The sequence below is a fragment of the Antechinus flavipes genome, chromosome 1, assembly GCF_016432865.1.
Source record: "Antechinus flavipes isolate AdamAnt ecotype Samford, QLD, Australia chromosome 1, AdamAnt_v2, whole genome shotgun sequence".
Taxonomy (NCBI): Eukaryota; Metazoa; Chordata; class Mammalia; order Dasyuromorphia; family Dasyuridae; genus Antechinus; species Antechinus flavipes.
Window position 1 is genome coordinate 28900074 of NC_067398.1, and position 25205 is coordinate 28925278.

The 25205-nt window shown below is 35.1% G+C and overlaps 1 protein-coding gene across 1 annotated transcript in view; it reads left to right on the forward strand.

Moving 5' to 3' along the window:
* The window catches only part of TAFA1 (TAFA chemokine like family member 1), a 523951-nt gene that overhangs the window by 424851 nt on the left and 73895 nt on the right, over nucleotides 1–25205 (forward strand). The window contains exon 3 of the mRNA XM_051980516.1: nucleotides 2111–2251. Coding sequence (XP_051836476.1) covers nucleotides 2111–2251 — 141 coding nt within the window. The remainder of the gene's footprint in view (nucleotides 1–2110; nucleotides 2252–25205) is intronic.

Genomic DNA, 25205 nt, shown 5'->3' on the forward strand with positions numbered 1-25205 from the left:
GGTATTTGAAAAACAAAGATGAAACCAAACAACCCCTGAACTCAAGGAGATAATTATCTTTGGGGTCAATTCAGTACGTATTAACAACTAAATGAAGGAAAAGTAATTGGGGAAATGAGACAAGGAACACAAACAACCAATGGAAAAATGTAATTTGACTCTGCAGGTATTTATCAGAAGGCCTGATTATGTGCCATTCTTTAAGGATACAAGAACAAAACCAAAATGGCCCTGGCGCTGAAAAAGTTTACAGTTGAATGAAAGGAAATATCTTGTCAACCCTACCACCATTTGCCATGTGACTTTGGACAAATCATTTAATGTCCTAGGGCCTCAGTTTCCTCCTATGAAAAGGTAGATGGCTAAAATAGATTCTCTCCATTCATCATTCTAGCTCTGAATTTAGAGGGCAGATTTCTTATCTTTTTGACCTGTGGTGCCGAGCAGAATATGTAGTAGCATATAGTAGGTGATTAATAAATATGTGTGCATAGTGTTATCTTTCAATCCATTAAAACAAAAGTTTGCAAAAGAAAGGCTTCATTCAGGAGATGATACTTTGCAGGCAGCTAGGAGTTCTACTTCCCAGATGGTTGATCAGTTGAAGGCTGACCCCACTCTTCCACCACCAACAACCTGCCTGTAATGTGCTAAGTAGATGGGCAAAGCAAGTTGCCAGTGAGCTAAAATATATCAGATCCATTAGCTAGATCACTGGCATTCTGAGGGCCAGATCCTATGAAGAGATTGAGATTCATCTTGAGCATTGAACCAAGTATTTAGGGGAAGAGAGGTAGGGAGGAGAATTGATTTCTTTCTTCCACCTAATGGGGTACCTTTTGCTTTATTGGAGAAGTAACAGGTTTAATTGGTATTCCTAAGATCTGAAAGGCTTCTCACATTCCCATAGATGCCTTTTTCTGGATGGCAACGGATCACCAATCCTAGTAAGATCTGGATGATTTCAAACGGTGGGAAATAGCTCAATTGCTGAGAACTGAAACATTGCTTAAAGCCCACATGCTAGCTCTCCAACTATTCTTTCATATGTGGATACAGTCTGGATCTGAGGAAAGCTATCTGGGACAACACTGCACGACTGGGTTTTAAATGCACCCTGTTGAAAGTGGGTGGGAGGTAGAAAGCATTGATTTCAAGTCAATTTCTCCACCTCATCTATTCTGTTTTGCTGTAATTTCCAGATAGTTGTCATTAGAAGGACCCCAGGTAGTCAGACACACAAAGACCTAGCAAGACAGGGTTCTGAGAGTTTGAACCATTAGAAGCAGCAGAATTTGACTCCATTTATTGCCTAAACCAGGGGCAGCTAGCTAGTACAGTAAATGGAGTGATGGGCTTGCAATTAAAGAGTCATTTTCCCATGTTCAAATCCAACCTCAAATATTTACTGACTGTGTGACCCTGGACAAGTCACATAACTCTATTTACCTCAGTTTCTCACTTGTATAATAAACTGAAGAAGAAAATGGCAAATCACTCCAGTATCTTTCCTCAGAAAACCTCAAATGAGATCTCAAATAACAACAACAAAAAAAAATTGGCTATACTAGGTCTCACTAAAGTGTTTATTTGTGTTCTTTCTGGCCAATAAAGTATAACATTTAATGCCTATTTTATCTTGCTTAATTGCAAGATAATTCCAATAGAAGAGATAGAAAATGTCAATTGTATGCAGAGAGACAACTAGGCTTACTAAATGTGGATCAAAGCATAGTATTTTCACCTTTTTGTTTGGTTCTTTCTGTGTTTTTCCCTTTGGTCTGATTTTTCTTGCAAAACATGACAAATATGAAAATATGTTTGGAAAGATTATACTTATTTAACCTATATCAAACTGCTTGCTATCTTAGGGAGGGAGTAGTAAGAGAAAAAGGAAAACAATTTTAGAATACAAAGTATTACAAAAATGAATGTCAAAAACTAGCTTTACAGGTAGTTGGAAAAAATAAAATATTATTGAAAAAAAACAGATTATCTAAAATCAGAGATGATTTTAATCCTTTTTTTCCCCATAATCCTAGATGTTCATTTTGTTAGATGTTTTCATTAGCCTCTGTGGTTCTAACACATCTTCTCTCTTTATTGCCAGAAGGAGGAACCTGTGAAGTTATAGCTGCTCACAGATGTTGTAATAAGAACCGCATTGAAGAAAGGTCACAAACAGTAAAATGTTCATGTCTGCCTGGAAAAGTGGCTGGAACGACCAGAAACCGACCATCCTGTGTCGATGGCAAGTAGTTGACTCCCTTTTCAAATCTCTCTGAGTGTCTCCTTCTATATTCTTAATTAATGAGTTTTCAGCTTTTATTCTAAAACATTTCATGGCAAAAATGAAGACATGTGTTTGAGCCAGAATGTGACCCCCACCAAAAAAAAAAAAAGTAGATCCTTGAGACTCATAGTATTGTTGATGGCTTTTTATTTTTCAGTAAGAGAACCTGTGAAGTGATTAAGCTAAGTGGTTGGTTTCTTCATCATGTGAAATCTCAGTGTATGGTTAGAAATTATTATAGAAATTAAACTCTAATCTAACTTGTCCTTCTCACTAGGAAAGATGTAGAGAATTGAACATTATAGGCCAAGTTTCAAAAAACTTCAATTCTTCTCTCCTTTGGCTTAGCATAGAATTTCATATATAGAAGTTACTTCAGAGATCAGCCAATCAAGAAACATTTATTAAGTACTTATTGTGTACCAAAAAGTATGCTAGCCACTGGGGACACAAAGACAAAAATTGAATAACAGTCTCTGCCCTTGAGGACCTTACTATGTAATAATCCCTTCCATATTTTAAGAGGCACAGTATTCCTGCGATCTGGAAAATCTGACATAAAAAATTTTGGCCCTCCTCTGATAACAGAAGTGTCTGCATTTTTTTTCTTTTTCTTTTTTGGGAGGTTTTACAATAGCCTATTGGAAATTTTGAGTTGTTATTATATAATACTATGCATATATTTCATGCATTTCTGAGTTTCTAAAGTTTTTCACTTTCATCTTCTGGCTTTCCCATGTCATTTGCAGTTTCCACAAAGCTCCCCCCAAAAGACCCACTAAATTATTATGCCAAGCACAGTATATAGAAACCGTGATGGTAAAAGTCATGATGTAGAAGAGATAATTGTATGTAACAGAAAAGGTAATGTACACAAACCAGCAGATGAGAATGAAATGAAAGCTGAATAAATGAAAGTAAATGATAGCTGACTAAATACAAAACAAATATGAAATAATTTAGGGAGGATGCTAGCAGTTGGGGGATGAAAAAGGGTTTTAAATATGTAGCAGGTGGCACTTGAAGAAATGTTCTGAACTTTTATCTGTCCTCAATCAACTGACCTTGAAAAAGCTCTGGAAATTTTTGTTCCTTCTAGCACAATTTTGCAAACTCCATTGTAATATCTTGAAGGAGATAAGGTGTTTTATGGAAGAGAAAGTGAGAAAGAAATGCATTCCAGGTCTTAGATTGCCCAGTACAAAGGCACCAAAGATGTATGAAAAATAGCAAGAAGACCAATTTGACTAGATCAATGAATGTAGAAAGAGGAATAGTATATAATGAGGCTGGAAAGGTAGATTGGGAAAATCTACCTATCAACACACACACACCTGCACACACACATTATATGAATACAACTATCATGCATTCATTGTGGAAACAAAAACAGATTCAAATAATTGGAGAAATAATGCATGAAACAGAAAATGCATAATAAGCCTAGAAAGGTAGGCTGGAGTCAGATTTGGAAAGGCTTTAAATGTCAAACAGAGGAGCCAATATAGTAAAAGTAAAACTACCTAAAATAATTTAATTATTCAGTGCCAGAACAATCAAACTACCAAAGGATTAATTCACAAAGCTAGAAAAAATAATAATTAAATTCACCTGAAAGAACAAAGATAAAAAATCTCCAGAGAAGTAATGGAAAAAAGTATAAAGAAAGGGTTTTCAGCAATACTAGATATCAATACATACTACAAAGCAGCAATCATCAAACTATTGGTATTGGTTAAAAAGAGAGAGAGAGAGAGATTTATCAGTGAAACATTTAGTTAGAAAATCTACAAAAGCAAATTAATGTGGTAGCTAAAAGTTGAGCATTCCAGAGACTGGAACTACTGGACGTAAGAACTCACTATTAGACAAAATTGTTGGAAAAACAAGCAGAGACTAGCAAAAATATGGTACAATAGCAAAAATATGGTATAAATAAATATTGCATGCTATATACCAGGATAACCTATGTTCTTACATGACTTAGATATGAAGGACTACATTATAAATAAGTTAGAGAAGCAAGAAAGAAATCACCTTTCGGATTTATGAATAGAGAGACTATAGAATGACAGAGAGGACTATAGAAGATAAAATAGATTACTTTGCTTACATAAAATAAGAAAATTTTTGCATGAGCAAAACCAATGTACATAAAATTAGAAGGAATACTAGTAAGTGGAAAAATATCATTTCAATAAATGTCTCTGATGAGAGATTTATCCTAAATGTATAAGGAATTGATACAAATTTAAATAAGAGCCATCTCCTAATTGATAAATGGGATTGGAATGCCCACTACAAAGTCACCAAGGTGTGTGAGAAAGAACAAGAAGACCAATTTGATTGGACAAGCAGTTTTCAAATCAGAAATCCTATATTTTTAATCCCTCAAAACATTTATATTTATCTAAATAATTAAAGAAATGCTTAATAACTAAATAATTAAAGCTTAACAATTAAATAAAATATCCCTCTGTTGACAAAAGTCAATATGAGTCTAGTCCTTTACCTAGCATATATTTCTATAATAATATGATCATGATTCCCTTTCATGGTTTTTTATATTATTTTATAACCCACTTGTGCTTGCCATGAGCCTCTCGATTATCCTTTTGGTGTTGCCCAATTTCAATTTTTCTGAAGCTATAATTTTAATGGGCTAGCAAAAGGGATCACTTATGAGAAAGACACATGGATAGAGAAGCAAAAACTTTCTTTAAGGTGGCTAGAGGAGTTTGTTGGCTCTAAGAAGCAATAAGCATTAGAAACTGATTATAGTTCCCTGTACTTATCACCAGAGGCAGCATAGACAATTATAGCAATGAATCTTCATTCAATTTCCATTTTCTTTTTTTTTTTTTACCTTTAATGACTTGGAATCAAAAAAGCTTCAAGATGAAAAAACAATAATGTTGCAACTCTCCTGGCAGGAGAAAACATGGCACCAGGTGCCAAGTCAATGGGAGAGGCAAACTTATCCAACAGAAGGATTTGGGGCTTCATCAAGATATGTACCTTATTTTAGAAAATGTGAACTCTCTGGAGAGAGTGAGACAGGCAAGTAGACTTAGAATTAACATTCAAATAAAATTTGGACTCAATGAAAAATCCAGAGTTCTACAAATTTGGACAATAGATTTTTCAGACCTCAAAATAGTTTCACACACCAGAAAGTGCTTTTGATCACCATCACAGAGAACACTGGAATAAAGTATTGTGGATTAGGGAAAGAGCACTGGGTTTACAGAGAAAGGAATTCATTTCTAATCCTTTATACTTCCGTTTGAGCTCTTCCTGACCTTCAATATACTCATTAGATAAAACAATAGATAGAACACTTGAAAGTTTCCAATGTAGCAGGCTCCTCTGTTTGGCATTTAAAGCCCTTCCAAATCTGACTCCAGTCTACCTTTCTAGGCCTATTATGCATTTTCTCTTTCATGCACTCATGGCCAAAGTCTTATCTACCACTATTTGGAAACAACATTCCATTTCTCACCTCAGATGTTTGCACATTCTATCCCTTTTGCTTAGATTGTACTACCTTTTCACATCCAGTTTTTAATTATTAAAAAAAAAAATTCAGTGCACATGTTTAACATATACTGGATCACTTGCCCACTGGGGGATGGGGGAAGGAAGGGAAAAATTAGAACACAAGGTTTTGTAGGGGTGAATGTCAAAAATTATATATATATATATATATATATATATATATATATATAAAATAAAAAGCTATAATTTTAAAACATCCAGATACTTCCTGGAGCAGTTGTGTATGTGTTATCATAGAAACTCAATTTGATAGTCTTATTTGTTCTTCCAATCAAACCAGACCTTGTTCAGCATGATTGCTTCTAGAGATAACTGCTACTTATGCCTTCAGCAGATTCTCATTAATTCTGGATATTTATCTTTTTTTGATCCACTACAAACTGGTAGAAACCATGTATCCCACATAAAAACAGTAGACAATCCAAAAACACAATTTCTCCTAATCAGATTTATTTTCATGAAATTTGCCTTTGATCACAAACCTTGAAATGGATATTTCCTCCCAAAGTTGCAGGTCAAGAGATTTCTGCAGGATTTTCAAGAACCACTGATTCAGAGTAAAGCATCACCTAAATTATTTGAGGATTCAAGATTAGGATAGATCATTTAAAATAAGCCTAGAAAATTTAAAAGCAGTCTTACCTCCTTTTTCTAAAAATTCGATTTAACAGAAGAGTAAACCATGTTAAACAGCATTCATTTATTTAAAAAGAAACACAGGCTAGACTACTATAACCATAAAAATATATTCAAATGTTTAAATTGTGGGAAAGCCATTTATAATTAGTTATGAAGGAGATAGCATTGTGTCCTTGGACTTCTGCCTAACACCATGCTAGAGTCAATATGAATTATTATACTTGAATTCACACCCTGTGGTGTTTTATTGCTCAATTATTCTGTTATCAAGAATAAGGGGGAAAAAACCCAAACATCCTGTGATAATGGCGTTGATTGAGAATAACTAAAAATAAAATATAGTCTTCCAATAACTTACTCTTCCTATAACCTTACTTTTCAGAGACAAAAATCAAAATCAGATAGAGTTTGGAAAATAGTAGTAAAGTGATGGCAAATGACATGGTTAAATGGAGGGGAGAAACAATATGAAAATTTGCAAAGAATATTTGTTCTAGGATCTAAAAAGTTGGCTTCAAATCTTGCCTCTGGTTCTCACTACCTGGGTGGCACTGAGCTAGTATTAATAGCTCTTGTCCTGGTGTCCTCCTCTATAAAATGAAGAGGTCAGATTGAATGGCCTCTAAGCTTTTTTCCATCCCTAGATTGATGATCATAAGTTCAAGAAGAATTGTGCTAGAGTTATGTATGGACATCCCTTATATAACTAGATCACTCGTGATTTCAAACTTTATTGCCATTAAAATAGTTCATAAAATAATAGCAAAAAATATTTTGAAGATTTTTTTTAGTTGGGGTAGCTGGGTGACACAGTAGATAGACCACCAGACTTGGATTCAGAAGGACTGAGTTCAAATTCAACCTCAGACACTGAGTAGCTATGTGAACCATGGCAATTCACCTAGCCCCAGTTGCTTCTAAATATATGTGTGTGTGTGTATGTGTGTGTGTGTGTGTGTGTATGAATGTATACATACACAATACATTTATGTATTGTGTATGTATGCATAACCTAAAAGATCCTAAGAAATGTGGATTTTAAAATATATCAAACATCCAATGTTAAAATGTCATTTAAATGTCAAGTTTGTGATTAATTAGAATAGGAAGTAGTAATCACTAAGAACCAGCATAGGTTAATTAAAAACCTGCCTTGCCTTCCTAACCTCATTTCTTGTATGACAGTTTCCTATGCTGATTATTGTTTTGTATTTTTCTTTCTTTTTGTGGTTTGGGAAAATGTGGCTATGTTTTTATCTACATCAGAAGGAATATTGATATCAATAAAATCACAGATTCATTTAAGTACTAGATGAGTAAACTGAGGCATTTCAAATTGGCATCAACATACTTGGACTCCTCTTCTCCATCACTAAATTTATTTTGTATTATTATTTTTTTAATAACTTTTTATTGATAGAACTCATGCCAGGGTAATTTTTTACAACATTATTCCTTGCACTCCCTTCTGTTCCGATTTTTCCCCTCCCTCCCCCAGATGGCAAGCAGTCCTTTACATGTCGAATAGGTTACAGTATATCCCAGATACAACATATGTGTGCAGAACCGAACAGTTCTCTTGTTGCACAGGGAGAATTGGATTCAAAAGGTATAAATAACCTGGGAAAAAAACAAACATGCAAGCAGTTTATATTCATTATCCAGTGTTCTTTCTTTGGGTGTAGCTGTTTCTGTCCATCCTTGATCCATTGAAACTGAATTAGCTCTCTTTATCGAAGAGATCCACTTCCATCAGAATACATCCTCAAACAGTATCATTGTTGAGGTATATAATGATCTCCTGGTTCTGCTCATTTCCCTTAGCATCTGTTTTGTATTATTCTGTACATGTTTTATACCTACATGTTGTCTCTCCTGATAGAACATAAGATTCTTAAGGACAGAGACTTTTAGTTTTGTCTTTTGATTGATTGATTAGTTCACTGACATTTTTATACAAAATAAATTTTGTGATTCTCTGATAAATATCAATAGGGAAAGGAATGTCTAGTTCCTCTGAAACTTAGTCTATTTCCAAATATATGTGGCAATTCTTGTTTGGAAAAAATGGATAGCAACTTTAGAGATAGGTACATTTAGAGCTGTTGCTATAGTGATTATATATATATATATATATATATATATATATTTATATGTGTGTGTGTGTGTGTGTATGTGTGTGTCATATAGTGATCATCAGTAGACTGATGTTGATTTTAGAGAGAACTTTCCAAAAACCCGTTATTGTCTTTGTTCTTTTCCAAAGTAGTATTTAAATGAAAATGAAGAAATGATTGTTGATTTTGCAAAGGACCAGCAAAGGATAGCTAGTGATTATATTTGTAGATGGAACCATGAACAAAATCTATCTTTTTTTCCAGTTAAAATGGCAGGGTAAGTCTAACTCAATAAAATTTAAAAGTTCCATATTTATGTTTTACATCAATTTTATAAATATAGGACAAGCGAGCACTACCATGAAGAAATCTTGAGGTTTTAGCAGGCTGGAAGGTTATGCTCTTTCATAGCTACAGATTGCTTAATTCTTAGAACAACTAAAGGAAACATTGTTCAAGTCACTGAAAATCTGTCTCCAGAGGAAGAACAAATGATGAAACATAGTTCATTGATATTCCCAAATCTTACAGTTTCCTGAAGACTGCCTAGTCGGGGCAAATAAGTCGTTCTGTAATTTTTTTACCATACAACACAGATTTTTGCCTCATTTTTATTTGGAATAGGTTCCTCTACAGTTTTTCAGATCATTAGTGTCTTCCAAGTCACAGAAAATAATAATCACTCTGATTATTAAAATAATTACTCTTTGTTCATCTGTTCTTCAAAACAGATAGCACCAAAAACATCGGGCAAGGGAAAATAAGTCTTAAGCCAGCTTCGTGGTCCTAGCCTATAGGTTTGACACCAGAGCAAAAGTTCTGACTCTGATATAGCATTCAGATGCACTTCTAAGGACGCTGGTCCGTCAGAATGCACAAAGTGACAAGGAGGTTGACAGTTGTTCTGGAGTTTAGACTCTGTCAGATCCAATCCCCTGAGCTTCAAGACTACCTATTCATGGGTTCTAAATTTTTGTTGTGTTATGAATTACTTTGGCAGTCTGATGAAGCCCTAGATATTTTATCAAAATCACACTTAGATATTTTATTTTAATTCATAATTGGGATAAATGTAAGTTTCAGTTAGAGGTCAATGAAAATTAAAGTGTATTTTCCCCCTAAGTTCCTGGAACCCCTGAAATTTACCTATGGATCTTCGGAAGATCTTTAAAACCTAAGTTAAAAATACTTTTATATATACAAATTTAAAACCCTCTATATGTCTACATCAAATTTAATTTTAAAGAAGAAAAGAAAAAGTTAGTTTGATGGACTAAGATTATTTTACTCTAATTCCTTAAAATCAGTTAGTTGTCTGCTACTCAGCAGGCATATACACATATACTTTTTTTTTTCTTTTAATTCTTTTCATAGAATTAAATCTCTGCCTTCAAAAGAAAAAATAGCTTGTATCTCTCTAAATGGCCAGAACCTCCATTACATTTGTCTTTCTAAGCTGTCCCCCATTTGAAAATAAAAGATGTTGTCAATACCATTGTGACTTTTGTTGTTGCTACATTGCATTCCTTTAGCTTTCTTGGAAAAGATAAAGGACTATGGACATATGATATTACATATAATGTCAGACTTTATTGATGTTTTACTTAGTTTTTCAGAACTTTTCTTTTGTCCTAAAGGAAGTCCTCTAGAAAAATTAATTAATATTAGAAGAAGAGAGGGAAGGGATATGTTGAGAATACAGGTGATACTAAGACAAAATCTACCATTAAACATTTGTAAATGTTTCTCTATCGGTTATATTGTCTCTACGGTGTTCGATGTCCATTCTTTATCAAATATTTTATTATTTTCTCAATAGTTAGGCCAAGGTAGGAATTAGTTTCATAACATTATACTTAAAGGCCTTTTAGCATAGTCTGGCAAATATTTGCAGGATTTTGTGTAAAAATAAGTATCATGACCATAACAATAGCTTATTGTATGTATACATTTTTGTATTTTGTATATACTTTAGTATACATATATATTAACATAGTGCTTTGAAGTTTGCAAAGTATTTTATATTTATTTTCTCATTTGAGACTCACAAAAACTTTGGCAAACTCAGAAGCCAATTTATAAAAATGGGAGTCATTCTCCAATTGATAAATGATCAAAAGATATGAACAGTTTTCTGGCGAAGTAATTAAAGCTATCTGTAGTCATATGAAAAAAAATGCTGTAATTCATTTTATAAATGAGAAACTTGTAAATTAAAACAATTCTGAGGTACTACCTCATGCCTATTAGATTGCCTAATAAGATCCAAAAGGAAAATAAGGGAAGGGGATGTTGGAAAACTGTTGATGGACTTGTGAACTGATTCACCCATTATGTAGAGCAATTTAAAACTATGCCCAATGCATAGCCATGCATATTCTTTCACTTAGCGTTACCACTACTAGGTCTATATCCCCAAAGAGATAAAATACAAAAAAGAAAAAGGTCTATATGTACAAAGATATTTATAGCCATTTTTTAAAAGAATCGGATGCCCATCAATTGGGGATGGTTGAACAAGTTTTGGTATATAATTGTGATCGAATACTATTATGTTGTAAGAAATGTTAAGAAGGATGCTCTCAGAAAAAACCTGGAAAGACTTGTCTGGGCTGAGGCAAAATGAAATATACTGTATACAAAGTAATAGCAATATTATAAGATGATCAGATATGAATAACTTAGCTATTCTCATCAATACAATGACAACTCTGAAGGACTTTTGCTATCACCAGAGAAAAAACTGATGTCTGAATGCATTTTGAAGCTTTTTCTTGAAGTTTTTTTTCTTTCTAGTCTACATTTTCTTTTAAAACATAATTATTGCAGAAATGATTTTCATAACTACACATGTATAAACTGTACTGAACTGCTTGCCTTCTGAGTAAAGGGAGGAGGTGTGGAAAGAGAGGGAAAGAGAGAATTTGGAACTCAAAAATTTAAAAACAAGTGTTAAAAACTGCTTTTATATGTATTTGGGAAGAAATAAAAATAATTAATAAAAGAACTAAGAAAAACCTCTGGCAAAAGCCTCATTAGTATTAACTCCATTTCATAGATAAGGATATTGAGACAGAGATTATAACTTGCTAAGGATCTCTTAAAACAAGTAAATGTCTGAGTAAGTGAACCTAGTCTTCCAGAGTCCAAGTCCATGGGTTTATCCCAAAACACAAAGCTTAAGAAAGGCACTGTGTAGGTTAGTTATTTATTTTTTGTTCAAAGCTTGAATTTCAGTCATGTAGGAGACTCCTAAAGAGGAAATTCACTCTACTAATGAAGATCAATAACTGTTCTGCAATGTATCATCGTAGAGTGTTTTCTGGTCCCCTGAGATGTTAAGTGGCTTTTTCAGGCTCATATCTCCTGTAATAACCAAAGATATAACAAATCTGGCTTTTCTGGATTCTGAGGTCAGCTTTCTATTCATTCTGCCATACCTTCTCTCCTACAAATCTTAAAACCTTGTAAAAATGAGAGCTATTATTAGTGTTCAGAGTTCCCCATAAAAAGAGCCAAGCTTACTAGTCTTTATCTCATGATAGAAGAAACCCAAATCTTGATAGTATCCATCATCAGAAAAATGTCCGGAGAAAAATATTGAATTTATCTGGTTAATGCCAGATTCATTAATGACAAATCAATGTCTCTTTCTTTTCACAAGCACCCAGGTAGGCCCACAGATTTGGCTGTGATGTGGGACATGCTTTTAAAAAATGTGTATTACCAATCCTCCTGATGTTGTAAACACCAAACTCTTGGAAGTCATAGACTAAATCAGAATTCTGTTAGGCTTTCTCTCATATTCATGAACAATGGAATCCCCTAGGAACAAGCAGAAAGCCAGTGGCTTCCATTTATCTCTTCCACCTCAAGTGGCTTCAAAAACCTGATCTTCTGGTACCAAGTAAAAGCACTTTCAATCAATTCTTATTTCTTGAGAAAGGGGAAAAAATGTTATTTTAAATCTAAGGAGTCAGCTTCTCATCCCTCTTAGTGTGCACTGGCATAGATAAGAAAAGATTTCAGAGTCCCATGTTATTAATGTGCTGTCTCTAAGAATAACGAGCAAGCTTTGTGAATTATTTCACACTCTCAAGAAAATCTATAGCCCTGTCCTTCCACAACACCAATAGAAACTATTCAAGATGTTTGTATTTTTTTCGATGGGCAGAGTCAGATGACTTCATTAGTGTTGGGGGAAAATGTGTGTTATCCCCTCTGAAGTCTGTTTATAAGTCCCTAAAACAAAGGGTAAATCATATGAACTTGAGGGCAAAAATGAGAACTTTGCCATCTTTTTATGACCTGTTCTCTGGATTATCAAATATTTTAATGAATATAGTACTAAATGTTGTATGTTGATGTTGTAGCTCAAGTTAATAACATTATGGAATGGTTCAATCAACTATTCATTCATGGGATGTGGTAGGCCTGCACCCTGGAGCACTGAAGAGAGACCCCCAACCAATAGAACAGAAAGAGTTTACCTCATGCCTAATATGGGAAATGTTAAATTGACTCAAATTTTATTGATGTTATAATGTTAGCCATCCATCAGAAATAATAGTACTAAGTGCTCTACCCAAAAGGTGACTAATTATTGGCCAAGAACTCTGGCCTTTGGATTATATAATAAACCAAGCCAGGTAACTAATCAAGCAAATGGTTTGTTCAGCTTTAAAGGCTCACAGCTCATTAGGTGAATTTTACTTCTAAGCCAATTTCACATTTATCATATATTATTTTACCAGAGAAGTACCTGGCATTATACTTAGAGTCCTGGGCAGGGAATCAAAAAAGACTTAAGTTGAAAGCCATTAACTTAATTAGTTATATGACCCCAGCAAATCATTAACTTCAGCATGCTTCTGACCACTCCCTAGCCTAAACCACTAAATAATAAGTGGACAACATGATAAAAAGTAAATAACCCTGTTGTGTTCAAAGATTCAGTCATTTTTCAGTCATGTTCAACTCTCTGAGACCCAACTTGGGCTTTCTTGACAAAGATGCTAAAGCATTTTACCATTTTCTTCTCCAGCTCTTTTAACAGATGAGGAAACTGAGGCAAACTGTGGTAAGTGACTTTGCCCAGGGTCACATAGCTAGCAAGTGACAGGTTTAAACTTAGGAAGATATCTTCCTGACTCCAGCCCAGCACTCCATCCACTATACCACTTATTTACCAAAGAACAGGTGAAAATACTTAGTGTCAAATCTGGGAAAGTTCCTTGATCTCTCTGGGTCTCAGTTTCCTGAACTGTCGATGGATACAGCTAAAATAGATGATCTCTTAAGTCCTTTCTAGCTCAATGTCTATTCCAGGGGTCCTCAAACTATGGCCCGCGGGCCAGATGCAGCTGCTGAGGATGATTATCCCTCTCACCCAGGGCTATGAAGTTTCTTTATTTAAAGGCCCACAAAACAAAGTTTTTGTTTTTACTATAGTCTGGCCCTCCAACAGTCTGAGGGACAGTGAACTGGCCCCCTACTTAAAAAGTTTGAGGACCCCTGTAACTATACAGCATTAATAGAGAAAGTTCTTTACAGGCTTTTTAACTGGGATATTTTGAGCATATATATTGAGCATATTTTGCTCCCTGATATTTGATTGAGTTTCCATATGGATAACTAAAAGGAACCAAGTAAGATTATTTGTTTAAATACTAGAACCCAAAGTGGTATAGTGGGTTTTAGGAATTGTTATGTTGTTTTTACAAATAGGTGAGCAAAGAAGTCACATGTTTTCTGAGTTTGGGGAGTTCTATTGTTATATCTGATTTAAGCTGGAGGGAAAGGGGTGGTAGAAGGGGAGCAGTGTATTTTGCAGATGGACTTCTGTTCATCAACAAATGAGTCCTTAAATGGATCAATTGATAACCATGTATCACCAATCTGTTCTGTGCCAGGAATTATGCTGGGCACTGGTGATACAGATACCAAAATGGGGCAGCCCTTTGTCTCAAGGATCTTTTGTTCCAGTTGGGAAGACAACAGGTTCACAGATTTTATAGGATATGTATAAATAACATATTGTTGAGCATTTGATTTCTCCTTGTTTGGAGGGCAATTTCCCTCTTTGCTTATGTGATATAATGCCAGGGCTAGAAGGGATATTGGTAACCATTTCATCCAATCCTTCATTTTCCATATAGGGAAATTTGAATCCCACAGAAATATGTCTTATAGTCACAAAGCTACTCTCACATAATGGGTAAGACCCAGATCTCTCTGATGCTTAGACCACTATTCCACTTACTATACTATACGTGCCCTTTATAAGATTTAAAATTAATATACAGTACCTTTTCCCCCTACAACAAATTTAAACAGATGAGTATAAATGAAAAGGGAAAGCAATACTCTTTGAATCAACACTTAATATAACTACAATTCACTTTACTCTTGAGGCAGGGACCCAGGAAATAATTAATTGAGACAATCAAAAATCTCCCTATTCACTTTCCTACAGCAGATTTTTAAACCTCTTGGTGAACGCTTCAGAAAACAGCAAAGAAAAGTAAACCCAATTGCCTTCTTTGATATCGCCAGCTTCCACACATGCTGTTATCAGCACTCCTCTCTGTCACCCAAACACAATTTCATCCCACCCCACAACTGCTATGGAGGATCCTCATTCAAAAAAAAAAAATTAAAAGAAGGTTTTGATTTAAATGTTCAAGTACCTTTTCCATCTCAAAACTCCCTTCTTTCTATCTTGATTTAGATTCTTCTCTGGGAGGAGGGATTTCTGGAGAGGAGAATTGCTAACATGAGATCGAGTTTAGAATTGTAGACAGGTGTTATTTCATGTCAATGTATTTTCCTCCTGATAATAGTTTATCTCCTCCTTTGTCTCCAATTCATTTCTTTTGGGCTGTCCATGCATCCCAAAAGGCAGGCTTTGTAATACCTGCACCAAAGGCTGCCTGATGAACCCCTTCCTGAGAGCCCAGGAAGCTGACCAGAATTCTAATGAATAAGATTGCAGCTCATGAAAATGGGGATGAGAGAATCATAGCTTTCTCATTCAGCAAAAATGCCATCCTTCAGACAGAGACTCTAAACAGGCTTCCCTGATCCTTTTCTAGAGAATGTCAGTGGGCATGGATGCTAAAGATGATTCAGTTACATGTTTGTTACATGAGTCAAAATGTGCTTTGAGATCTTGGGGAATCAGGTGAGTAGGATGGTTCGTTACAGTCCAAAGGAAACTCGGGGGAGCTCCCTATCCATAATGACACTCACCTGAATATAGAAGCAAAGTTATAACTAGGACTAAAGGATTAGGGCTATATCCAAGGAAAGTAAAATTTCAAGGATATAAAGTGTCATTATTTTGGAGTTGTAGATGGGTGTTATTTCATAGAATTGATGTCCCCATTCCAAGGAACTGAATTTGTCTCACTGCATATCTTTCAGGACACAAAGTACATTGTTGATGTAAGGGTATCATATGTGCTTCCTATCCCTGGCATGCAAATTGCTGGCTATGGCTCTGTAAAGGGCTGAGAGATTTAATTGAACCATTGAAAAGTTAATGTCATTTGAAGTATCTCTCAAAGCTATCTTTTTTCTTTTATAGTGGGGACAAAAGAAAATACACTAAAATGCCAATGAGTGATGTCTTGTTTACCCTTTCCTGCCATTCCAAATGCCCCCCAATTTTCCAATGCCATTAGTACAGTTTAATTGCAAAGACAAAGGATTTAATGTGAACAATTCACTAGAAATTCTCCACTAGCTGAGCCATCCTCACTTACTCCAAAGGACTACCTTTATTCCTTATTGTTAAAAACTAGATGACTTTAGAAGCTTAAAAAAAAAAAGTTAGGCTCTTATAAAGAGATTCCATTTTATAGTGTTTGAGGTGAATGAAGATGTCAGATTGCATTTATAATGGAAATTACTGTAGATGCTTTGATGGAATTTAGAGTTGGAAAGAATTGCAGAAGACCAATAGGCAAAATATAGGAATATAGATTTAGAGTTGGGAAAGATGTTAGAGACTATTGAGTCTAGCTATGTCATTTTCTTAATGAGGAAAATGAGAAATGGATAAAATAAGTGGTTTGTCCAGAGTAACATACCTAACAAATGTGAGAAGCAGACTTCAAAAATATTTATCTAATGCTCTATCCACTATCTAGAAGTATAAGACCTTTGGTCCTTTAGGTCACATGAAGCCCCAAACACTCCCAAGTATGTCTTGAACAAAATTAAAATATAACTAGAAAATATTTAACAAAATAAATAATTTTTAAAACACCTACTTTGTAGTTTTCTAAATCAACATGTGGCCCACAACCATTCTTATATGTTTAGTGGCCTCTGTTTATTTGATTTTGACAATCTATTATTCCACTAAAATCTTGTTCCCAATCCCTCCTTCAGAGGCCATATTGTCAAATCCACAAATGAAAAAGAATCCTTCTTACAATAAACCTCAAAAGTGATCATTTAGCTTACTTTTGAAGATACACCATGAGGAAGATCAACTCCACTTCCCAAAGCAGTCATTCCATTTTGGGACATTCTCAGAGAAGACAATCAGATGGATATCGAATTGCCCAGATTCAGTCTAATTATTATTGTTTGAATGTCACCTTGAAGGAAGTTCACCAATGTAGTGTTCCTAGAATTTTTATTTGTTGTTATACCATTGATATTTTATCAAGGATTTGGACAAAGGCCTCCTTGTTACATTTGCATGTGACACTAAAAAGAATTAACTAATACATTAGATGACAGAATGAAGAGCCAAAAAAAAAAAAAAAAAAAAAAAAGAAACTTGACAGGCCAGAAAATTGGAAATTGGACTGAACTAAATCAAATTAAATTTAATGTTTTAATCTTAGCTTCAAAAATCAACTTCCCGGGCATAAGATGAGCAAATTGATTAGATAGCAGTTTTGGTTTTTTTTTTTTTTTCTGAAAAATATCTGGCAGTTTTAGTGGATTGTAAAAGCGATGTGAGGCAAACAGTATGACATGGAAAGATTTTAAAAAGCTAATGCATACTTGAGTTGTATTAAGACAATCATAGCTTCCTAGAATAACAAGGTACAAACCCTAATGTGCCTTTCCTGTGTCAAATTGCACCTAGATCTGGGGTTCTGAACTTTTTTTTTTTAATTTTTATTTAATAATTACTTTATATTGACAGAATCCATGCCAGGGTAATTTTTTTACAACATTATCCCTTGCACTCATTTCTGTTCCGATTTTTCCCCTCCCTCCCTCCACCCCCTCCCCTAGATGGCAAGCAGTCCTATATATGTTGGATATGTTGCATTAACCTTTTTTTTTTTTAATGTAATACATGGACTCCTTGGTAATCTGGTGAAGTTCGTTTTCACATTTTCAGAATTTTTATAAAATAAATAAAATGCAGATTATAAGGGGAACCAATTATGTCAAAACACCATTATCAAAAACAATAGATATACACATACATATAGAACATTCATTTTTGAAAATTTTAAATTCTAAATTCTCTTCCTCTTTTTTCTACCCTACTACTTAGAGAAGGAAAGCAATTTCATACTAATTATATATGTGAAATCTTACAAATCTTGTTTCTGTATCAGCCATGTTATTAAAGAAAATTTATCAAAAAAAAAAGTCTCCTTCAATTTGCACTCAGAATCTATCATTTCTCTCACTCTCTGGAGTGAGCCCATGATGGGCCCTTTGGAATTGTCTTTAATCATTATCTTAATGAGCAGTAGCTAAGTCTTTCACAGTTAGTTATCCTTACAACACTGTTGTTATTGAGCTCTTGCTTCTGTTCATTTCATTCTGCATCAGTTTATATAGGACTTCCCAGGTTTTTCCTGAAACTATATTATTCATCATTTTTATATCTTCCATTATAATCATATATACCATAACTTCTTCACTTATTTCCCAATTGATGAGTATCTCCTCAATTTCTAATTCTTTGCTACCACAGAAAGAACAGCCACAAATATTTTTGTACAAGTAATTCTTTTCCCCTTTTCTTTAATGTTTTTAGGATACAGATCTATTATTGGTATCACTGGGTCTTGGGCCTAAGAACAAAATATTTTCATTTTCAAAGCAAAGTCTTCAGATCAGAGCTATAAATAGCAATTTTGACACCTGGAAGGGAAAAAAAATGAAATGAGCCCTCAAATCAATTTTTTCACCTAAGATGCAGCTGCCTGGGGGGAGGAAGAATGCCATCTGGTTGCTTCCTAGTTTATTTAATTGTTCTTGCTAACTAGGTGCTAAATTACATTACATTGTTTCTATACTACTGAAGAAGTAGTAGTTCATTTCTCTAAATTTTGATGCCCCGAGTCAAAACTCTCATTGCCCAGTCTTAGTTATATCTCTGTTCCAAATTCATGACCAGCTAGCATATTAGCTAGGAAACACTAAAGAATCATTCTTCTTTTATTAGATTAAATATGAATTGGTTGCTTTATGATATCTCCAATAAACCCTTAAAGTTTTTTGGAAGGGAGAGGGGAGCTGGGGTGTTAGTGAGATAAGGGGAGATGTTTGAATGCATAGGTATCAGTCCATGCAAACAAGGACAGAAATAATCCGATCAGCCTCACTGCCCAAGGGAGATGGGTTGTTGCCTTCATATGTATACACAGCTGTGGATCTTTTTCTCTTCAAGAAGAACACAAGGGAATAAGGAAGTTCTTGTATTTGATGAAGCTGATAAAGAGCCAGATGTTTGTTGGGGGGAAAAATACACCAAGTTAAAGCTGCTGCTTCTGTCATCACTCTTCCTTGTTAAGTAGATTGGCTTATAGATATGGTAAAGTGTTTAACAATTTGTAAAGCTGGGGAAACAACGCTCAAGTGATTTTCTCATGTGTTCCATTGGAGATGGTGCTGTTGCTATTAATAAAGTGTCAGTGCCTTAAGAACAAGAATTGCTTTGATTTTGTGCTTTTGTTCCCAGCACATGAGCTTTGCACATAGTAGGTACTTGAAAATGCTTGTAGAATTCGATCACAGAATGCTTGACTTATAATTGCTGAAACTAGAGGGGCAGGTAAATTCTCATCTTATAAGTATTGCTTTCCAATCTCTGTTCCTTTCCATATTTAATTCCATAAAATCTGAAAGGCTTTGTAATATAATGGCTGTGAAATCATAAAAGAAACTTGGAACTCCATTACTAAGACCATTTCCAAAAAAAAAAAAAAAGATCCTTAGTCACAAAAGAATTCACAGAATCATAGATCTAGGGCTGGATGGAATTTAGAGAACATCTGAGTTAACCTCCACATCACCTCTATGGAGATGGTCCTCAGATCTACTTGTCCAGCTCCATCTAGCTGCTGACCTCTAGTCTCACATCTCCAACTGCCTAATGGACATATTTTACCAGATGCCCTACACCTATCTTAAACTCAGCAAGGTCCAAACTAAACTCATTATCTCTTCCCCAAAAGCTTTCCTTTTCTGAACTTGCTTATGACTATTTAGGGTCCCATCATCCTCCCAAATAACCAGGCTCTTAGGTATCATCCTTCCCTCTTCTTGAGCTCTCATCCCACCCCTTATCTGATTAGATGTCAGCTCCTGTCATTTCTGCCTTTGCAACATCCACCCCTGTCTTCTTTCCAGTCACACTGCTGATAATGGCACAGGTCCTCATCATCTGACACCTGGTTTATTGTAATAGCCCAGGGCTGCTTGCTAACCCTCCCTCAAGTCTCCCCCCACTTCAGTCCATCCTCCACTCAGTTGTCAAATTAATCTTCCTAATTAGCAGGTTTGACCATGCTAATGCCAATCCATTAGACAGCAAATTCTAGTAGCTCCTTGTTGCCTCCAAGATCAAATATAAAATCTTCTCTTTGGTTTTTAGAGTCTTCATAGTGTGTCCCTTGCCATGATTCCAGTCTTCTTATACTTTATTGCTTTCCATATACTTCATGACCCATCTAGTGCAAAAGACTCCATCTGCCAACTTTATGTTTTCTGGCTATCTCTCCTTGCCTGGAACTTTGTTCCTCCTGATCTGTGAGTTATCCTGCCTTCAAGACTTAGCTGAAGTCCCATTTTCTGCAAGAGGGAATCCCCAACCTTCCTAACAGCTCCCTTTGAGATTATTCCCAATTCACCAGAAATATGTATCACTTGTACATAGTTCTTTACATTTTCTCTCCCTCCATTATACTATGAGTTTCTTGAAAAGAGAGACTTAAATTTCAAGGTGAGGCTTTAGGAGTCTTTTTCCTATTTTGCCTTTCTTTGAAACTCCAGAGCTTAGTACATTCCCTGGCACATAGGAGGCATTTAATAATTTTTTTTTTTGATTTGACTATGAGGAAGTAAGTGGTAGAGCCAGGATTCAGATCTAGATCTTTTGACTCCAAATCCAACATCTTTTCCATCATGCAAATTGCCATACCAGTGTTTTGTTTTATTTTGTTTTTTTTTTTTAATATGCTTGGTAAATTTCAGAGCAACTAAGTGGAGCAATGAATAGTGTGCTGGCCCTGGAGCCAAGAAGACTCCTCCTGGTGATTTCAAATGTGGCCTCAGACTCTCCACTTAACTCCATTTGCCTCCATTTCCTTATCTCAAAAATGAATTGGTGAGGGAAATGGCAAATCCCCCTGTATCTTTGCTGAGAAAATCCCAAATGGGGTTATTGTTGGGAACACGATATGTAACCTTGCTTTACCTCTAGTAGACCTTTTCTTCTCTTCTTGTGAGAAGATGATGGTGATTCAAGGAGAATGAGAGGCAGTTGTTGTTCCCCAATCTCCCCACTAAAAGGCCTTTGCATTGTCTGACCTCTCTCTCTTCTTCCCTCTGCCTCCAATTTATTTTCCCAGTCCACAAGCAATACCTGTGTCAGTAAAGGCTGCTTTGCAACACCTTCAGATCACAGCTGTGGAGGCTCTTGGAGAATTGACCTGGACTTTATAGTAAGTCATGATCCTTAACAGGTCATGAAGAGTTGGATGTGACTGAAAATGACTAAAAGCAACAAATTTCTAAATAGTGTCATCTACCCTCCCAACCTCTCATGATTTGTTCTATTCTCAAAGAGTTGGAGAAGGAAATGGCAGTTACTCCTATATCTTTGTCGAGAAAATCTCAAATGGGTCATGAAGAGTTGTACATAACTGAAAATGACTAAAAACAACAGATTTCTAAATATCTAAATATCATCTATCATTCCACACTCTCACACTTTGTTCTACTCTCCAATAGGAAATATGATGAAAATTGCAAGTTTATCAAAACACAGAGGAGAAAGATCAAAAGTAACTTTTATAAACCATTGAAAAGAACTCAAATTTCATTTAATTTCTAGAATTATTTAAACAGGGACTTCCACGGAGACTTCCAAAGAATTTGCTTATATGATCATGGGACGATTCAACAAATAAACTGCATTCAATTTGTTAACTACCCACTAAGAGAGGCAGCCTGGAATAATGGATAGAGATCCAGATTTGGAGTCAGGAAGATCAATAACAAATCCTGACTCTGGCACATGCTTATTGCACTTTGAGTGCCTCACCTTGAAATCTTATAGTTTCTCTTTTCAAGAAACTCATAGTATAATGGAAGGAGAGAAAATGTAAACAACTATATACAAATGACACATATTTCTGGTGAATTGGGGATACTCTCAAAGGATAGAGCAGAGTCAGGGAGACCTGAGTTCAAATTCAGACTTAGACACTTACCAGCTGTGTGATGCTGGACAAGTCACTTGATCTACCTGTTTCATTTTTTTAACCTGTAAATAAGGTGATAATAATAGCATTTACCTCATATGAGTGTTGTAATATTTATAAAATACTTTTACAAACCTAAAAGTGTTATATAAAAGCTAGATCTTATTACTGAGAATGGTGGGGTAATCCTGATGCCAGGCTCTATGTTAAGCACTGGGGATAAAAGAAAGGTCAAAGACTGCCTGTGTCCATGAGGTATTGAAGGTCTAATGGGAGGAGACAACATGAAAAATAACTATATATCAACAAGATATACCAGGTGTCCCAAAGGTCTTACTGCATTTCACAGCTAAATTATCTCTAGAAATTACATCATAATTAATTTAAAATGCACTAAAACTTTCAGGATAGTCTGTATATAGGAAAAAGTGGAGATATTCAACAGACGTATACAGAGCTAGGTTCATAAAAGCAGTTCAAGTTCAAATCTTGGTCTTCTCCAGAGCCTACAGAGCAAATACTAGAAATGAAGTAAGAAATAATGAAAATAAAACAAGATTAAAAAAAAATACAATCAGATCCATCCAAGATCTACTTATCAGAATCCCATCAGCTGAGCTTACTCTGCATTTCTCATGAAGAATATCCAGTATTAAACATTATCCATGCAATACATACATTAAACCTGGAAGGCAGGTAGCAGAAACATTATTATCCCCATTTTACAGATTAATGACTTTACAGATTAATGGCTCCCAGTCACATAGCCAGTAAGTGGAAAATCCAAGATTTAAACCCAAGACTTTTGATTCCAAGATGTTATATCCATTTCATCATGCTCCATGCTTTTTAAATTTGCCCCAGATATGCATCTCATTTAAGACAGATGAGTAGTTTCATCTTGCTAAAAGAGAATCTTTTTAGGAACATCTGAAAATTCCAGTTTTCAGTTCTAGATGTGGTTTTGAAACTTTATAATCTTAGCCAAGTCATTTTACCTCTATTTTCTTATCGGCAACATGATCAATATGTAGATGGCACTCACAGGTTTGCAAAATTACAATACAGTAATATAATATGATATAGTTCCACAATAATCATGTAAGGTAGTCCTTCAGACATAATAATCCCCATTTTACATGTAAACAAACTGAGCGTCAGATAAGTAAGATTGCTTATCTATGGTGACATTGTTAGTACTAGAGGAAGATTGAATTTGAACTTAGTCCTGCTGATTACAAATTCAAAAGACTACCCAATATATTTCACTACCTTTCAACCTCAATAAGTTCTAAAGTCACTTTAGCAATCTATGGTCCTACTCCATTTGGTTATCTAGCTATTCTGGGTCTAGTTCAGCAAATATTCAGCAAATATCATTAACCATGTGATCATCAAGAAGTTTGAGTGATGAGATATGCACTTTATACAATAAAATGTTAGAAAAATAGTCACTAAACTTTCTTGAAACATGTCTTTTGCTTCGGATTTAACATGAATGTGGCCCAAACAGATGTCTCTATAGAAAGTTGAGATTACATTAGTGCTCTGCCTATAAATGAACAGCTAGGAGGCTGGTATTAATAACCACTCGTGCTTAAAGAGACAGATGCCTGTTCTTTGCACCACTTGGGTACTTATTAGCAAATATAGACAATTCCATTTCTGTTGTTCTAATTTTGCACACTTAATTAGAAAATAATTCAAACTGCTGTTAAAAAGTCTTGTTTTGCCAATTATACTTCATTTAAAAAAAAACAGGAATCATGAATTGAATTTCTACAAAAGGATTTTGAGAGCTACCCAGACGCCCTGGCTGCTGAACTAGAATGTTGGTGACTATCCCCAATGCAGTAATAGTTACTGAAAGAACTCACAGAATGTCTGATAATACGGTGTCAAGACCATTAGCTTTGGAGCAAAAATATAGAGATACAAATTGCAGCTTTGCCAATTCCTGGCTATATGATCTTGGTCTTTCTCTCACACTGTTTCCTTAAGTTTATTCTAAGCTGGTAGACTATGTAAGCTTTGAGATCCCTTTCAACTGAAAAATCTCATGACCTCTGGCAATTATATAATGCTTTGCTATCTTAAACACTCAAGGTAGGTAGTATAAATATTTAACTTATAAATAGCTTGCCCAATAGTTAGAATTTGAATCCAGCTCTTCTTATTCCATAGCTAGTCCTCAATCAAAAGAAAAAGAGCCCCCTAGTGATGTATCCAGAGGCTGACCCATGCCCTAACAGCATGGAATGATTTAATATAGGGATCAGACTTGAAAGAAATCTTCGAAGTCAACTAGTAAAATATAGACACACCTATATGGGAAAAATTCTTAGAAAGTATTCTACAAATGGCTTTAAAGCCTTTGCTTGAGATCTTCAAAGAGCGGCAAACCACTACAAGCTGGAGCTGTCCATTTGACAGTGAGTTAGCTCTCATTATTAGGGAGTATTTCCTTACTTTCGATCTAACTTAGCTCTTAAGTAATTTCCAGTCATTAGTCAAGCATCATAAACTTAGAACTGGAGTGAGCCCTGAAAGTCATTTATCTCAACCCCATCATTCTAGAGAAAAGGAAATTGAATCCTTCAGAAGGTAAATAATTGGCCCAAAAACACAGAAGAAGTGTTATAGACAGGATTCAAACTTAGTTCTCAGGTCACCAGTTCACATGTTTTGTTTTGTCTCTACTACATCACATTATTTAGTCTTTATGGATGAGGAGAACAAAGAAAATTTTCCTTTAGATGGTTGGAGACAGCCATCACCAGCAGCAGCAGCCATATATACATGTACTCCAAAGTCTTATCTTTTCGGTCCAAAGAATTCTTAGTTTCTCTGGCCACTTTTATATTTTCTTCAGGCTTCTCACCCTCCTAATCTTACCCTAATTAT